Here is a 14,983-nt window from a genome sequence, read left to right as displayed (position 1 = left end):
GCATATGATAACAGGAAATATCAGAACAGAATATATCTAAGGCATTATTAATTTTGCCGTTTAAGGCTTTAACGGGATTTTTTTTATAATTATTTGAAAAATTAATCAAATGTTCAGAGCCAGATTCGATTTTTAGTAATTTGCAAAATGAACATGTCGGTATCGCTGATAGCTTGATTTGCAAGAAAAGGCATCTGCTGCAGGTCTTCTTTTTAACTACAATATTGCATAATCATTTAATCTCAACACTACAACTTCACTCTCTTTTTTCTAATAACTGATCTCACTTTTTTTTTTTAATTTCATCAAGATTGATTTTATCATTCATTCGAATGAATTCTAAGTCATCTAAGGGACAGGAAAAAAAAATCATAAATGGCTAAACTGTTAATTGCCTCATCTGGACGAAATGGAGAGGCCAACACATATTGAATTGACATCAAAGGACAGATGAATTAAATGTTTAAGTAAATCTTATTTAAAATAAGGAAACGGAATAGAAACAAATATTGTTTCAGTACTCTTGGAGTAGTCCTTGCCCATGTTTTTCTTTCACACATCTCCATCTTGTGGAAATGCAACATGCCATCAGACAACTAGTTGGAACTTTCTGTCACATTTGCGTAATTAGGCATGAAAGTAAACAGTTGAAAGTGGATAAGATGTTACTTGTGCGGCTTGCATTTCACAGCAAACGTACAACCCATGGACAGAAAGGCACGAGATGCAATTCTGGCAAGACACTATACAAACATTTACGCGCAGGCTATCAGATTTTGACTTGTAATTGTCTTCATACCAATATACATAGGTTTCCTTTCACACGTATTTTGATCGTACCTTACATTATCAAGACTTTTCCGCTTCACGTGAACTCCATTCGAGTGGGAGCCGCACTATCCACCCATCCAAAACCTTATTAAGGGTCAATAAGAACACGACTAAACTAGAATGTATTCTATCTACGACCTTAAGTGGAAAGACGGGCAAACATTACTACGAGAAGGCGAAAACTTTTCCGCATACATAAAAAAAATCTCCTAATCACCATACCTTCAAAACGGCTGCTTCACATTTTTTATGGTTCCAAATTAGGTTTTAATTCTTCTAGTTAAAACCAACAAGATCGACAAACTTTCATATACCAGCAGAAAACACTAAACTCTGCTGGCCACATGGATTTTGTAACTCATTTTAGATTTTGAATTGAAATTTTACAATCCCAAAAGTACAGAAACAAAATTTAGCCAAATCATTGTAAAAAAAATTATCATTTTTTGGGTGGGTAAATAGACCAATCTCGTAATTTGACAACATTAATGTGTCATCAATTCATTTCTCAATAAAGTTGATGAGTATATACAAGCCAGAAATCCAATTGCTAAGATTAGTAGAAATTTGTATCCAATTCCCTGTAATCTAATCTATCCTTCTCGATACAAGAATAGATCATAGAAACAAATATATCAAGTCGTCTAAAGCCTTAATAGCAAGCCAAAAACAAAATCGAAAGGAGCGAAAAAAAGAATCGTTTATGATACAAAAGCCTTAGCAAAAGGAATAGAAAAACAGAGAAAGGGAAAAGCTTACCCTTTTCCCTTCCTCCGCTCTCTCTATCTCTATTCCGTATCCGAAGGTAAATATGAAGCGGCAGCAGCAGCAGTTCCTGATTCCTCCAGCATCAAATTCTCTAACCCAGGTTTCAGTTCCCTGTTACAAAACTCCTCATACTCTCCTCGGTCCCCTCCTTTCTTTTTCACTTCTACAACAACCAAAGCAGGCGTCAGCTCGAATATCTCAGCGGCAATCGTCAATGGCCCTTTCACTCCCTCTCTAGAACCCTCCAAGCTCACTCTACAATCCTTTTTCCTCACTGTAAAACTAACCAATTTGGCTATCTCCTCCAATTTCGATATAATTTTCGAAACCGGCGCCCCGGACACAAACCTCGCCCCTTCGTCTCCGTCAAACAATCCAGATAAATTAAACCCCGGGGAAAAAGAGATAAGATCAAACGCATTCAAACTAGCTGGCCTCGGCAATGAAGCGACTTTCCTCCTATTTTCAAAATCAACTTCTGATTCAGAATATGATGAATGGTCCGAACATGATCCCCCGTCATCATCGTCCTCCTCAACACTGCAAAATTTATCATCTTCAATGTAAAATTTAATATGTTTAAACCCTTTTTTAAACCAACGATTCTCCATGATTTCCGGGATCGTTATTCTCGTTTCCGGATTCGTATCCAGAAGCTTCGTAAGTAACCTAGTTAACTCAGACGAAAACCATCTCGGACACCTAAACTCACCCTTGTAAATCTTCTTATACATAGCCATAACGTTATGATCGTGAAACGGTAAATACCCCGCCATTAAAACGAACAGAATTACCCCGCAAGACCAGATATCTACTTTGGCCGCATCGTATCCTCTCCTCGCCAAAACTTCCGGTGCCACGTAAGCAGGGGTCCCGCAAAACGTATGAAACAAACCGTCCTGTCGGATCTGATCCGAAACGGCGCTCAACCCGAAATCGGAAACTTTCAAATCCCCGTTTTCATCGAGGAGTAGATTCTCGGGCTTCAAGTCGCGGTGGTAAACGCCGCGGGCGTGACAGAAATTGACAGCTGAGATTAATTGCTGGAAGTATTTCCTGGCGACGTCTTCTTTTAATCGGCCTTTGGCCACTTTGTTGAAGAGTTCACCACCACGGACGTATTCCATGACGAAGTAGATCTTAGATTTGGTGGCCATGACTTCGAAGAGTTGGACTATGTTCGGGTGGCGCACGCGGCGGAGGATGGCGATTTCGCGCTTGATGTGAGCGATTAACCCACCTTTGAGCACCTTTTCCTTGTCGATTACTTTGATGGCTACGCTGTCACCGGATTTAACGTTGCGAGCGAGGTAAACTTTAGCGAAAGCGCCATGTCCGAGGAGTTTCCCGACCTCGTACCGTCCTAATAGAAGAGCTGGGCCGCCATTCGTGTCTTTCTTTGCCGAGGCGGCGACTGAGGTGAAATCCATTGTCGTGAAGGTTAGGGTTTGGTTACTTGAGATAATGAAATTTGAATGGTTAATGATTGGCCACTTGAAAGCGGAAAATTTGAGTCTTTTTTCCTCTGTTTTTGGTTGAGAGGTTGGGTGAATGGTCTAAAGAAATTGAATTTGTTACGAGGTTGGAGAAAAGATTTGCTTTTAAATAGGAAGGGAATATACTTTCCGTTTGTTTTTCTAATTTGTTTTTTTCTTAAGTTCTAATAATAGTAGTTTCTAGGCTGTATAAAAAATCTCTAAATTAAAATAAATAATTATTTAAATTTTATTATTTTATTATAATTAATTAAATAATTATTTTATTTATTAGACAAAAATATATTAATAATCATCATTAATTTTCATTCATTTAGAAGGTTGAATTAAATAAATAGATATTAAAATTTTTTAATTAAATGAAAATAAATATTAACAAATTTAATTAATTATAATAAAATGATAAAAATTTGAATAATTATTTAATTTTAATTTATATATTTTTATATTTAAGATTATTTTTTGCCTTTTTATTTTATATGTATATTATTATATGGATATGTCAATTAGGTTGTGTTATACCTATATGAGCCATTGAAAAATTAATTCATGTATTAATGGATTGTGTCGATCCAACATTATTATTTAACATGTTGTAGTGGCATAGTTCATGAAAAGTTAAACAGCATGACCCAACATTACATATGGCACATAGATTTTTTGGTATTGTCTTGCTTAACACGATACTATTCTTCATGCCATATCGAACAAAGTATAGTCCATTATCAGTTTCTTAAACTTTTATCATTATTTAGGATTTTTTTTATTTTTTAATTATTTTTAAAAATTAATATATGAAATTAATACACAAAACATATAATTCATACAGTTTAACAAAATATATATGTTTACTAATAAAAATTAAAAAAATCTATCAAAATAATATATGAAAATTAACAAATACTAATATTACATATCTAATTTAAAATATATATAGATATCATATTATTATTATTTTTTATTATTTTCATCATATGATGATTATTTATATAATGTGTTTTATCTTAATATAGGTTTTTTCATAATCTTTCTTTAAGTAATATATATTTCATAATTCTTTTTTTAGAAAATGATAAATCAAAATAAAAAATTTAAAATTTTATTTACTAATACTTTAAATATTTGATAAGCAGATTTATTGATACAATTTAATTTCAATAAAACTACTAATATAAAGTATCAAAAGGACTAAAAAACCTCTATTATATGAGAAAAGTAACATAAAATATAATTAAAGACCAATAGATTATAAGTTAGCACAAATGACACATTAGTGCTTATGTGTGTCGTTGTGCCAACTCATGTACTACGTGTTTAACACTACCTTTGATGAGTATATCATATCAATCTAATAAAATCAAAATCTTTAATTCAGCATGAAGTAAGTATATGAATCGTGCTTAACATGACCTATGATTATAGCAATGAATCAGTCAAAAACAGTCCATACCATATTAAATTGTGTTATGTTATGTTATGAGTTGTACAATCTATTTTACACCTCTATAATAACATATAAAATTATTTTTAAGAATTTTTTGAACATATAAAAAAGATCTTATCAGTTACTGTTTATATTGCAAATTCATAATTTTTTTTTGTTTATCAAATGTAAATTAAAAATATATAATATAGTTTTTATATGAAAAAAAAAAGTGATTATCAACGATAATACATTCATAGTCACTTTCGATCGAGAGGGCGAGAGATTCATACAAGTGCAAAGAGTCAAGAGTAGGGGGCAGGCCCAACCCAAATGTAACCCACTTACCTTTTGTTGCCTAGGGAGTCAAAGATCATTTGGTTAAAGATCAGCAAAATGGAGCTACTGATGATTCCAACACAGGATTATGACCCAAATGTGAAGCGTACGCGTGAGGTTTTCATCTAGAGCACCTGGTAAGGAACTTTCTTTTTTCCGAGACAGCTAGATTGTCACCATCTGCAAAAGACCCACATTTGGATTAATCTCCAGTCTCCAATTATATCAAGATGGAACACCAAACTTTGACTCCCAGAAAGAAAGTTATGCATATGGAGAAAGCTTGCCCACAACGATATATTCTGTTTTTAGGAGATCTTCTTACTGCCGCTGATCAATACAATGATCAAAAGCAGGGGCCCCATGTACAAACAATGAGCCCATTTTTTTGTCACTCCGGGTGAGGCAAAGCTGGGGCCTGGTGCGTAATGGTTAAACTGACCAACCTTCGCAACAAAGGAGCACCGCAGGGAAGATCAAAGAAGCAAACCAAAGGGCTTTAACTATTGGGAATTGGCAATAGGTAATTTGGTCCATGGAAGGATTGTTTTTCAGCAAATCACTGCGTCAGTTTATGACCGAGTCAGAGTTAGTCACTGTTGACAAATTGCACAGTCAAACCCACAGCGATAAAGCACATCAACACAATTCACATCGTTACTGCTGTCCTTTATACCCAAACGCCGTTAACTTGCACAATCCTACTTCACTAATTTATGAACTTTGGAGTCACCTGGAATTTAAGAAGTCGTAGCAACCAACTCCCCCTTCTCTTCCCCTATCTCTATCTTCTCTCTCCCCGCTTCACACCCCTATAGATAAAGTCAAGCATAAGACAATTTTTTTCATAATGACTATCGTTCTTTACTCTGCTTCCTTCCCCCCTTCCTCTCTCAATCTCTGAGCATGGGAATGCAACGAAATGCGAAAAGGTCGATGCTTGAAGAGTTGAAGTGAAGGAATGGAAAAATTTAGCAGATTTTTACTACTGTTTTCCCTTGTGATAGCGGTAAAATCGACATGCAACAGTACAGACTACGGATTGGTTTCTAAAGCTTTTAAATCAGTCTCTGGATTCAACTTCTCTTCGTTGAAATCCCAGTATGGGAACTGCTCATATCCTCAAATAAAGGTATTAAAGTTCTCTTAGAAGAATTTAACTGGTAGTAATTCATGGAAATTTCTCAGGAACATGTCACAGTTGCACACCATTGATCTCTCCAACAATTCTCTTCAAAGTTCTGTTCCGGGTTGGTTATGGTTCGTTCATACGCTGGTTGAGGTTAATCTGTCCAAAAATAAGTTTGGAGGGACTACTGGGTTTGAACTCACCTCGGGAAATGGTTCGTAGATGCGGGTGCTAAACCTTTCAGCTAACGGGTTCACCAACTTGGTTAAAACCTCTGATTTTTCCAAGCTTCAATTTCTTGACCTTTCCCACAATGATGTTGGTACTCTTCCCTCTGGGTTCACCAACCTGACCAAGCTGGAGCACCTTGATATTTCAAGTTGCAAGATTTCGGGCAGTGTAAAACTTTCAGCTCTTCATTCATTGAAGCACTTGGATGTATCAAACAACGCCCTCAATGGTACTTTCCCTTTTGATTTCCCTCCAGTCAATAGCCTAAAGTTCCTAAACATTTCGCTCAACCACTTCAACGGTTCAGTTGGCTTTTACAAGTTCCAAAGACTTGGCAAATCTGCTTTTATTCACGGTGGGAATTTCGTTTTTAATACTTAAAAAGAACACCAAGCAATCACATTACAACCCATCCCCTGACCCCACCTCACAAAATCTTCCATAAACATTTACCCCTGAAAAAACGCAGTAAGAAACATAAATCCAACTCAAAGACCAAAGCTTTGGTCATTGGTTTATCAGGTTCATCAGGGTTTCTACTTGCTTCCCTTGTGTTTTGCATCTTTTGCACATATAGAAGAAAAAAACTGGCAAGGAGAAACAAATGGGCAATCTCCAAATCGGTTCAACCAAATTTCAAGATGGAAAAATCAGGGCCCTTCTCTTTCGAGACAGATCAAGCTCATTGTCACGGACTAAGCTTTCTCTCAACAAGTACTAGCCCGTGTGGTACTTGAATGGACGCTTCCACCCAAGTCAGCTTTCAATAGATCGAGATCTAAACAAATAATCATAAACCATGGTTAGTCTCAAGCATTCACAATAAGGCACAATATATCGAGGTTAATCTCAAGCATATACACACAACAAGGCACATTCACATTGAGAAAGAAAGAAACGCATCGAGGCAACAATCGAAAGTGAATTTTATTATAAACGGGAATCATACATCGGGATCTCCCACCATCACCAGGGCCAGGGGGCAGCCCTTGTGGGTGGCCTAAGCTCGCATAGCACCCGGTGAGACAGCCCAACATTACGCTGTCGACTCACCCCCTAAAGAGCCTTAGAACTTTTAGAGCTATGCTACCAGTAACCGTTACAATGTTTAAAATGGGAACACTTTTCCTAGCACAAGGGATTTACCCGGTCATGGCCTTATACATGGGTGGCTCATGGCAACCTAAGTCCCGGTCATGGCCCTATACAAGGGCGGCTCATGACATCCTCTCCCATCTATTTTATCGACGTCCTCATCCACTTGCTGGCTTGAAATTCTTCAATCTTCCTTTGAAATCTTTGGAGGTCGTGTTCTCTCTCCCAACTGGTTTCTTCTAGTCCTAAGCCCTTCCACTTTATTAAGTATTCCCAAACTAGTCTTCGAGATATCTTGGTTTTCCTGTCGGTTAAGATCTCTTCGACTCGACGCTCTGAGGGTAGCTTCATGGTGATGGTGGCTCTGGTTGGCTCACTTTGGCTAATATCTGTAAGATCTGCATGGAAAGGCTTCAAGTTGCTTACATGAAATACTGGGTGCACCTTCATCCACTTTGGTGGATTGATTTTGTAAGAAGCGTTCCCCACCTTAGAAATGACCCTTACTGGACCTTTATATTTGCGCACCAGTCTACGATCTCTCTTTCTTAAGAACCTGGTTTGTTCTGGGACTAGTCGGACCAGAACCAAATCACCAACTTGGAATTGCTGAGCTCTGCAATTCTTGTCTGTCCATTTCTTCATCCGCTTTGATGTCTTTTCCAGGTAAGCTTGTGCAATCTCTGTGTTTTGTTTCCACTCCTTGCTGAAGTTGAAAGCTCTCGGATTCTTTCCTCCATATTGTTCCAAGGAAGTGTGGGGTAACCTTGGTAGTTGTCCGGTGACCACCTCAAATGGGCTCTTGTTAGTGGAAGAGCTCTTGTTAGTGGAAGAGCTCTTGTTAGAATTAAAGCAGAGTTGAACAACGTTCAATAATGAAGGCCAGTCATTTTGGTTGGCTTGAACAAAGTACCTCAAATATTCCTCCAATAATCCATTGAAACGTTCCGTTTGGCCATCGGTCTGAGGATGGTAGCTCGAAGAGATGTTGAGTTGGGGCCTCCCTCAAAACATCGTCAGTGATAGAGATCTGGGACTAGTCGGACCAGATCGGTGACGAGGTTAGTGAAGGAAGGGAGTGGCGTTGACGCGCTTGACCTGAGGTTGAGACTCGGTGATGAATCAGAGAGTGAGATGGTGGAGAGTCTTCGAGTGGGATACTTGTGTACGGCCGAGTTACCTGGGAAAAGGCCCACGATGCAGCAAGTTCTGGGTTTACTCAAAGACGTACATCCAGCAGTGGATTTCAACTGATTTGATGTGTAAAAGTAAAACTCACGCCTCCAATACCCTTTGGAGGTAACGTTCACGCGCTGTTAAAACACTTGAGAATGAAAATGAAGTTAAATTTTTTGGAACGGACCATGCCTTATTGTTTTTCAAATTGTAATTTTTATTTATTTTATTTTGCTTTTTGTTGCGCACACTGTACATAGTAATATAAAAGACAAGAATTTATGGTTTAAAAAATAAGAAAAAAAATGAATTGGGTTTCTAAATCCAATTTTAACGGGCTATTTGATCCAAACAAAGCCGAACCTAGCCCTTAGGTCTACAAATTGGACGCGATTGGATCTTTAGTTTGGACTCCAGCCCACTTTCAGATCCACCATTCAGCCCCTGCCCGGCGCGTGGTCCTGATTTTCCCTTCGAAAATCAGCCTTCTTTTCCCGTTCGGTGGTAACCGAGCAGCTCCACTGGTATCTCCTATCAACCGATTCAGAAGTCCAAACCCTAACTATTCGAATCCATAAACCCTAATCACCTCTATAACTAATTCCACCAATTTTGAATTCAGTTCAAAGTCCCCCAAAATTCAGGAACCCTAGGTTCCATGGCGTCAAGGAAGAAAGAATCCGAAGGAATTGCCTTGCTATCCATGTACAACGACGAAGATGACGAAGAAATGGAAGGCATCGATGAAGACAACCACCAACAAAACCAACAAGAAGAAGAAGAAGAAGAGCAACTGCCGGAAGATGAAAAAGAGTACAGAGAATCAAACAACAACATGGAAGAAGATTCGAGAACCAAGGCAAAAACCCCGCCTTTTCCTCACCAAACCTCCACTCCTTCGCAACGACGGCCGCAGCCTTCCGTTTCGTCGCCGCAGCAACATCAGCGAGTGCTTTCTTCCAAGAGAAGTGGCAGAGGAAGGCTGACCATTGTTGATTACGGCCACGATGAAGCTGCCATTTCCCCGGAGCCCGAGGTAATCCCTCTCTGCCGCACCAAAGGCTGGGTCCTTTTTTTTTTTTTTTGGAAATTCCTTGATTGTTTAATGATTTTTGGTTTAGATTGATTTTTCTTGTTTAAGTACAGGAAGGGGAATTAGGAAGCAATGATGACCTCATGTTTGGTATAGAGCATCGAATTGCTAATGGTACTTATTTATTTCTCTTTTTCTTTTGATAAATTTAACTTCTAATGTTACCATTGAATTTGCTGGCTTTCTAATTTGGTGTTTGTTCGCAGGTGATTTTCAAGGATTAACTCTTCCAGCAGCTGTTCAGGGAACGCCGCAATCATCAGATATACGACCATTACAACCTGAGACTGTGAACAATGCTGTTAGTGAATCAGAAGGTGTAGAAGTTGATGTATATGTTTCTGTAGACAATGTTGATCCCTTGGATAAGTTTCTTCCACTGCCACCAAAAGCCAAGTGCTCAGAGGAGTTACAAGTAAGTGCCTTTTGTATGCTATCAGTCAGTAATTATATAATTCTTTGGACCTAATGTAAACAAATTGACATTAACCCTATGTAGCCCTATGTAAACAAGCTGCATGTCATACAGTTGTGATGAATTAAAACTGTTGTGTTGGAACTGCTTTGTTATTTATGAGACATAAAGTAGGGTAGGTGTAGTTAAGTTGTTTCTGTTTGCTATCTAATGACCTGCTGATCTTGGCACCCTTTAAGTTGTGGATGCAACTATACTTTGCTTCTGTTTTTCACGGGGCTGAGTTATATTTATAGTTGTGTAATTTCTAGCCTTGCTGCTTTGAACTTCATTTGGTTTTTAGTTAATTACAATGTCAGTTATCCCCTCTGTTCTGCTTAATGAAAGATGAGTAGCTCATGTATTGAATCCTTATGCATGTAGTGGTTGTCATGCTCCTTTTCCGCTCTTTAGTTCAATGAGCATATCTGTTGTTGACAATTTAAATGATCTAAATGTTATTGCTTTTGTGTTTAGTTTAGATTTTCATAACCTTCATTTCTTTGTCATGTTACTGCAGAGGAAAATAGATAAATTTCTCAATTTGAAGCGAGCTGGAAAGAGCTTCAATGCTGAAGTTCGTAATAGAAAGGATTATAGGAACCCTGACTTTTTGCTGCATGCTGTGAGTTATCAAGATATTGACCCAATAGGGTCTTGCTTCAGTAAAGATGTATTTGATCCTCATGGATATGACACAAGTGACTACTTTTTTGAAATAGGTTTATAACAGTTCCTTCTATAATTCTTTCCTCTCCTTTATCTATTGAAAACAGTGACCATGTTTTAATGACATTGGACACATTCAAAGTATTACCTGATGAGTTTTGCTTTATCTTATTTGCTATTGTCAAAGCTTTTGCTGTTTATCCTAGTAGGCTTTCTCATTTTTTTAATCTTCTGTACATTTTTTTTTTTAATGCAGAGGCTGATATGAAACGTGAAAGGGAGAGGAAGGAACAAGAAGGCAAGAAGAGCCAAAGGGTTGAACTTATATCCGGCGGAAGTCAATCTGGAGCAGTTCTTACTGCCCCAAAAGTTGGCATGCCCATTGCAGGTGGATCTTTTTTTTGAAGAAATCTTATATCAGTGTATGTAGTATAAGATCTTGCAGTGGTTTTCTTATATTGAGTGATATTGAGGTGTTTCAGCTGTGGCTGCTGGTGGCTTGCCTTCTGCTTCAACTGCCATTGATAACATTGTGCGGGATGGTGGACAGAACAAGAAATCAAAATGGGATAAGGTTCCGACCCGTCTATGCAGCTCTATCACTAGTAAGATATCATTGATATCAATTGACTCACTCTCTCTAATTGCTTCATCTAACTTCCAGGTGGATAATGATAGAAGAAAACCTCTTCCTGCTGGGGCTCAGGATTCTCTATCTACTGTTGGAGCACATACAGTTATTTTATCAGCTGCTAATGCCGGAACTGGGTACACAGCTTTCGCGTAAGTCCGATAAGTGGATGGAAAATTGTTATCATCTTCCCTCCTTGATTTCATGCATTTTCATAGCTGCATGGTTTTAATTATTAAAATAAACAACGTAGAGCTAATGCTCATTACTTAGCAAATAGTATAACTCATTTTGTTGTTATATGGCAGGCAGCAAAAACGGTGAGAAACAGAAGAGAAAAGATCCAGTGAAAAGAGGTTGGACAGAAGATCCTGAGCTGATCTTATTTAGTTCTTGGAAGAGTGCTCCAAAAAACTGTTTTGAGGCTAAGCAACATTCATTTGCCTTTTTCCACCTTGCTAATGCCTAGAGTAAAATTTATACAATTTCTTTGTACCTTGTAGATGATCACTCACCCAATTGTAGCTCCATGTTGAAGCTGTAGTGATATAAGTGTTATTGTAATGAATGTTTGGATCTCTCGCTCTCTCTCGTGTACGGAGCTGAAAGCAATCCATTTGCATTGTTTAAAAACATGTATTAACCGAAGGGAATTAAATAATCTATAATGACCTACCTTGTTTTCTACATGAAAGCATATTCTTGCTATTGTACTGAACTACATGGCTCTCTGTCTCCTAGATGATGTTTTCCAATTGCCACTATTTCATGACCCAGTAAATCCCTATCATACGAATCGATTTATACTTTTTGGCCTTTGATAACAGTTCAACTTTTTTTTCTCAATTGTTGAAATATGCCTACAACTGTTTTTTGTCACCCCTTATTGGATTCATGGTGTTTTATGCTTTTATCTCAGTGAAACAAGCCAATTAGTACCATACATGCGTATGGTACTGAAAATTCTCTTTTCTATGAATCTAACATGATAGTGTGCTACCTCTAGTTCTGGCACATTGTTTTGGTAGATTGTTTTGCCAGTCATATGACCTTTTGTCTTGAATCTGGTATACCTTTTGAGAATTAAAGCTTTATCAAAGCTTCTGCAGCTCTGCCTAATGCCTATCCAACAATGCATTTTCCATTTTAACACTGTCTTCAACTTCTTATAAATGAAAAAATTCGCCGCCTGTTTTGGAGCTTGGAGTACATGAACCCGATAAAAGCGTAATTTGCAGATTGAATAGTATAGATAGATGTCTCAAAAAGAATATAGATGAACCCCATAAAAGCGTAATTTGCAGATTGCATGGTATAGATAATGTCTCAAAAAGAAAATAAAATTGTTGAGAGTGGGATTTGAACCCACGCCCTTTCGGACCAGAACCTTAATCTGGCGCCTTAGACCAACTCGGCCATCTCAACTTTTTTGTTGATGGCTGACATTTTTTTATTGATCTTAACTTCATTTAACACTTTTCAAGCTACAATATTGACAGCTGTTCCGTTTGTTCTTTTTTTTTGGTACGGGGCTGCTCCATTTGTCTTTCCATGTATTGTCAGGTGGACCCAGGTTGCCAGTTTTCAGTGATTTCCCCTATATTACATAAAGGCTGGTGTCCACCCAGAAGTTGACGACTCACACGAAAATCAAGAAATATATTTTATTCAGATTGCGGAGCCAATTGTCTCCGTTTGAGTTACTACTCCCATCCCATCCCAAGCATCATCATCATCTTCTTCTACACTTTGATTCATCAACTCGCACCCTTAACTTCAATCCATATTAGCTGTTGATAAAGGATTTCCGTTCATTAAAGTTTTACTCGAGAGGACATGGCTTTTGTTTCTCTAGAATACCGGCTAATAAGGTGGAGAGAGGAGATGAAGCGGAGAGGGAGAGAGCTCGAGTGGGGGCTCAAAGATCTATGCTGCTTCTCCTGGCATCAAATTAGAGACGTTGGAGAATCGCACACTGTTCCCCTCCACACTTGGTGCCTACTCACATTCAGAGATTATAATTCGTGTTTCTTAATTATATTTGAGATGCGTAATAATATGAATTATTAAAATATAAATATGATATAGATTATAAAATATATTTAAATTTTAAATATAAATATGATATATTTAATATATATATTATATATGATATAATATGATTAACGCGTATATAATTAATTCATTTAAATACGATATGAATAAATATGAATATATAAATAAAAATAACTAATAAGAATATATATATGCATGTGTCACGGACCTAAGAGGGAGTCCTGAATCCCATATCGAACATAATAGGAGGGTCCCTGGGGTATAAAAGGGTTCACACCATCTCCGCCTTGTGAGGCGCCTTTTGTAGGACAAAACCGTGAGGTCAGGGGGGGCCAGAGCGTACAATACCTCACAAGGGTGTGAACCGTGACGAAAGGCTGATCTGGGACGCCGGAAGGGTGAATGCCCGGGTCCCGGAGCCGCGTGGGTTCGGAGCTTGAGTCTCGACCCGTGACAAGTGGTATCAGAGCCAGCCCTAAACCGTTCGATCCACACCGAGCGCCTCGAGGGAGGTAGGCAGGGTGGCCGGCTTCCGTGACGAGGGCGTCACGAGGTTGGGTGCGGGAGAATGTCACAGACCTAAGAGGGAGTCCTGAATCCCACATCGAACATAATAGGAGGGTCCCTGGGGTATAAAAGGGTTCACACCATCTCCCCCTTGTGAGGCGCCTTTTGTAGGACAAAACCGTGAGGCCAGGGGGGCCAGAGCGGACAATACCTCACAAGGGTGTGAACCGTGACGAAAGGCTGATCTGGGATGCCGGAAGGGTGAATGTCCGGGTCCCGGAGCCGCGCGGGTTCGAAGCTTGAGTCTCGACCCGTGACACATGCACATAACTAAAATAATAAATAATCATAAACTATTCATTATTTATAGTTTAATAAATTTAGCATATTAATAATATAAAATATGCTTATATTTAAAAAAATAAAAAAATATAATACTCATTTAATATGTATTTAATATATATAAATTTAAAATTTAATTTATATTACATAACTATATTAATTTTAGTATCAAATTTAAAATGATAAACTATTAAAGTTTAAGGAATAAAATAATAATGTATGGGACTAATATTAATATTTATATTGTATTTATATTATTAATATAAAAAATAATTTTATAATAATTATTAATTCAGTATCATAATTAAATATTTAAAATAAATTTTATATTAAATTAAATAGCTAATTAAGTATTATAATTAAAAGATTAAAAATTAAAATAATCTTTATATGTTTATATTAAATTAAAATAAATATAAAAAACATGTTAAATATGTTAAATATATTAAACATGTATTTATATAATAATATTAAATTAAACGTATTATTCATATTATATTACATATTTAGATGAGTTAACACATATATGACACGAATTATATTGTATCAAAATTCGTGTCGATACAAATAAATATGAAACACGTTTTTTGTGAAACATATATACAAATTTTTTTATGTTATTTTCGTATCATATTATTTATATTATATTTGAAATTATCAAGTTTATGTGGATCCTTTTTATTTATTCAAACATTGTATCACCAAAAAAAACCGCTTATAGAGATTGATTAATTATGTATTCGT

The 14,983-nt window shown here is 37.2% G+C and overlaps 2 protein-coding genes, 1 non-coding gene and 1 pseudogene across 3 annotated transcripts; 2 read left to right on the top strand and 2 right to left on the bottom strand.

Moving 5' to 3' along the window:
* Positions 1-1,303: 1,303 nt before the first annotated feature.
* On the bottom strand, positions 1,304-3,190 carry LOC111278139 (CBL-interacting serine/threonine-protein kinase 12-like). The gene has a single exon (XM_022864655.2). It carries the CDS (start codon positions 3,027-3,029, stop codon positions 1,620-1,622), a length of 1,410 nt encoding a protein of 469 aa, XP_022720390.2. The 5' UTR covers positions 3,030-3,190; the 3' UTR covers positions 1,304-1,619.
* Positions 3,191-5,694: 2,504 nt separating this feature from the next.
* LOC111278473 (calmodulin-binding receptor kinase CaMRLK pseudogene) lies at positions 5,695-7,042 on the top strand (annotated as a pseudogene).
* A 1,322-nt stretch (positions 7,043-8,364) lies between these two features.
* Positions 8,365-12,022, top strand: LOC111278136 (uncharacterized). Its single transcript, XM_022864649.2, has 8 exons — positions 8,365-9,524; positions 9,635-9,695; positions 9,788-9,996; positions 10,556-10,757; positions 10,961-11,092; positions 11,187-11,278; positions 11,369-11,487; positions 11,644-12,022. Exons 1-8 carry the CDS (start codon positions 9,147-9,149, stop codon positions 11,657-11,659), a joined length of 1,209 nt encoding a protein of 402 aa, XP_022720384.2. The 5' UTR covers positions 8,365-9,146; the 3' UTR covers positions 11,660-12,022.
* A 657-nt stretch (positions 12,023-12,679) lies between these two features.
* On the bottom strand, positions 12,680-12,760 carry TRNAL-AAG (transfer RNA leucine (anticodon AAG)). The gene has a single exon. It is a non-coding gene; the product is annotated as a tRNA-Leu (tRNA).
* Positions 12,761-14,983: the final 2,223 nt, after the last annotated feature.

Source organism: Durio zibethinus, chromosome 8 (assembly GCF_047325235.1).
Source record: "Durio zibethinus cultivar Kanyao isolate XHJ-2024 chromosome 8, ASM4732523v1, whole genome shotgun sequence".
Taxonomy (NCBI): domain Eukaryota; kingdom Viridiplantae; phylum Streptophyta; class Magnoliopsida; order Malvales; family Malvaceae; genus Durio; species Durio zibethinus.
This window is presented reverse-complemented; position numbering and strand designations above follow the sequence as displayed.

Coding starts and splice junctions, on each gene's coding strand:
- LOC111278136 (XM_022864649.2), top strand. CDS start 9,147: ATGGCGTCAAGGAAGAAAGAATCCGAAGGAATTGCCTTGCTATCCATG. Junction 10,758..10,960: donor TGACTACTTTTTTGAAATAG/GTTTATAACAGT, acceptor TTTTTAATGCAG/AGGCTGATATGAAACGTGAA. Junction 11,279..11,368: donor AGAAATCAAAATGGGATAAG/GTTCCGACCCGT, acceptor TCTAACTTCCAG/GTGGATAATGATAGAAGAAA.
- LOC111278139 (XM_022864655.2), bottom strand. CDS start 3,029: ATGGATTTCACCTCAGTCGCCGCCTCGGCAAAGAAAGACACGAATGGC.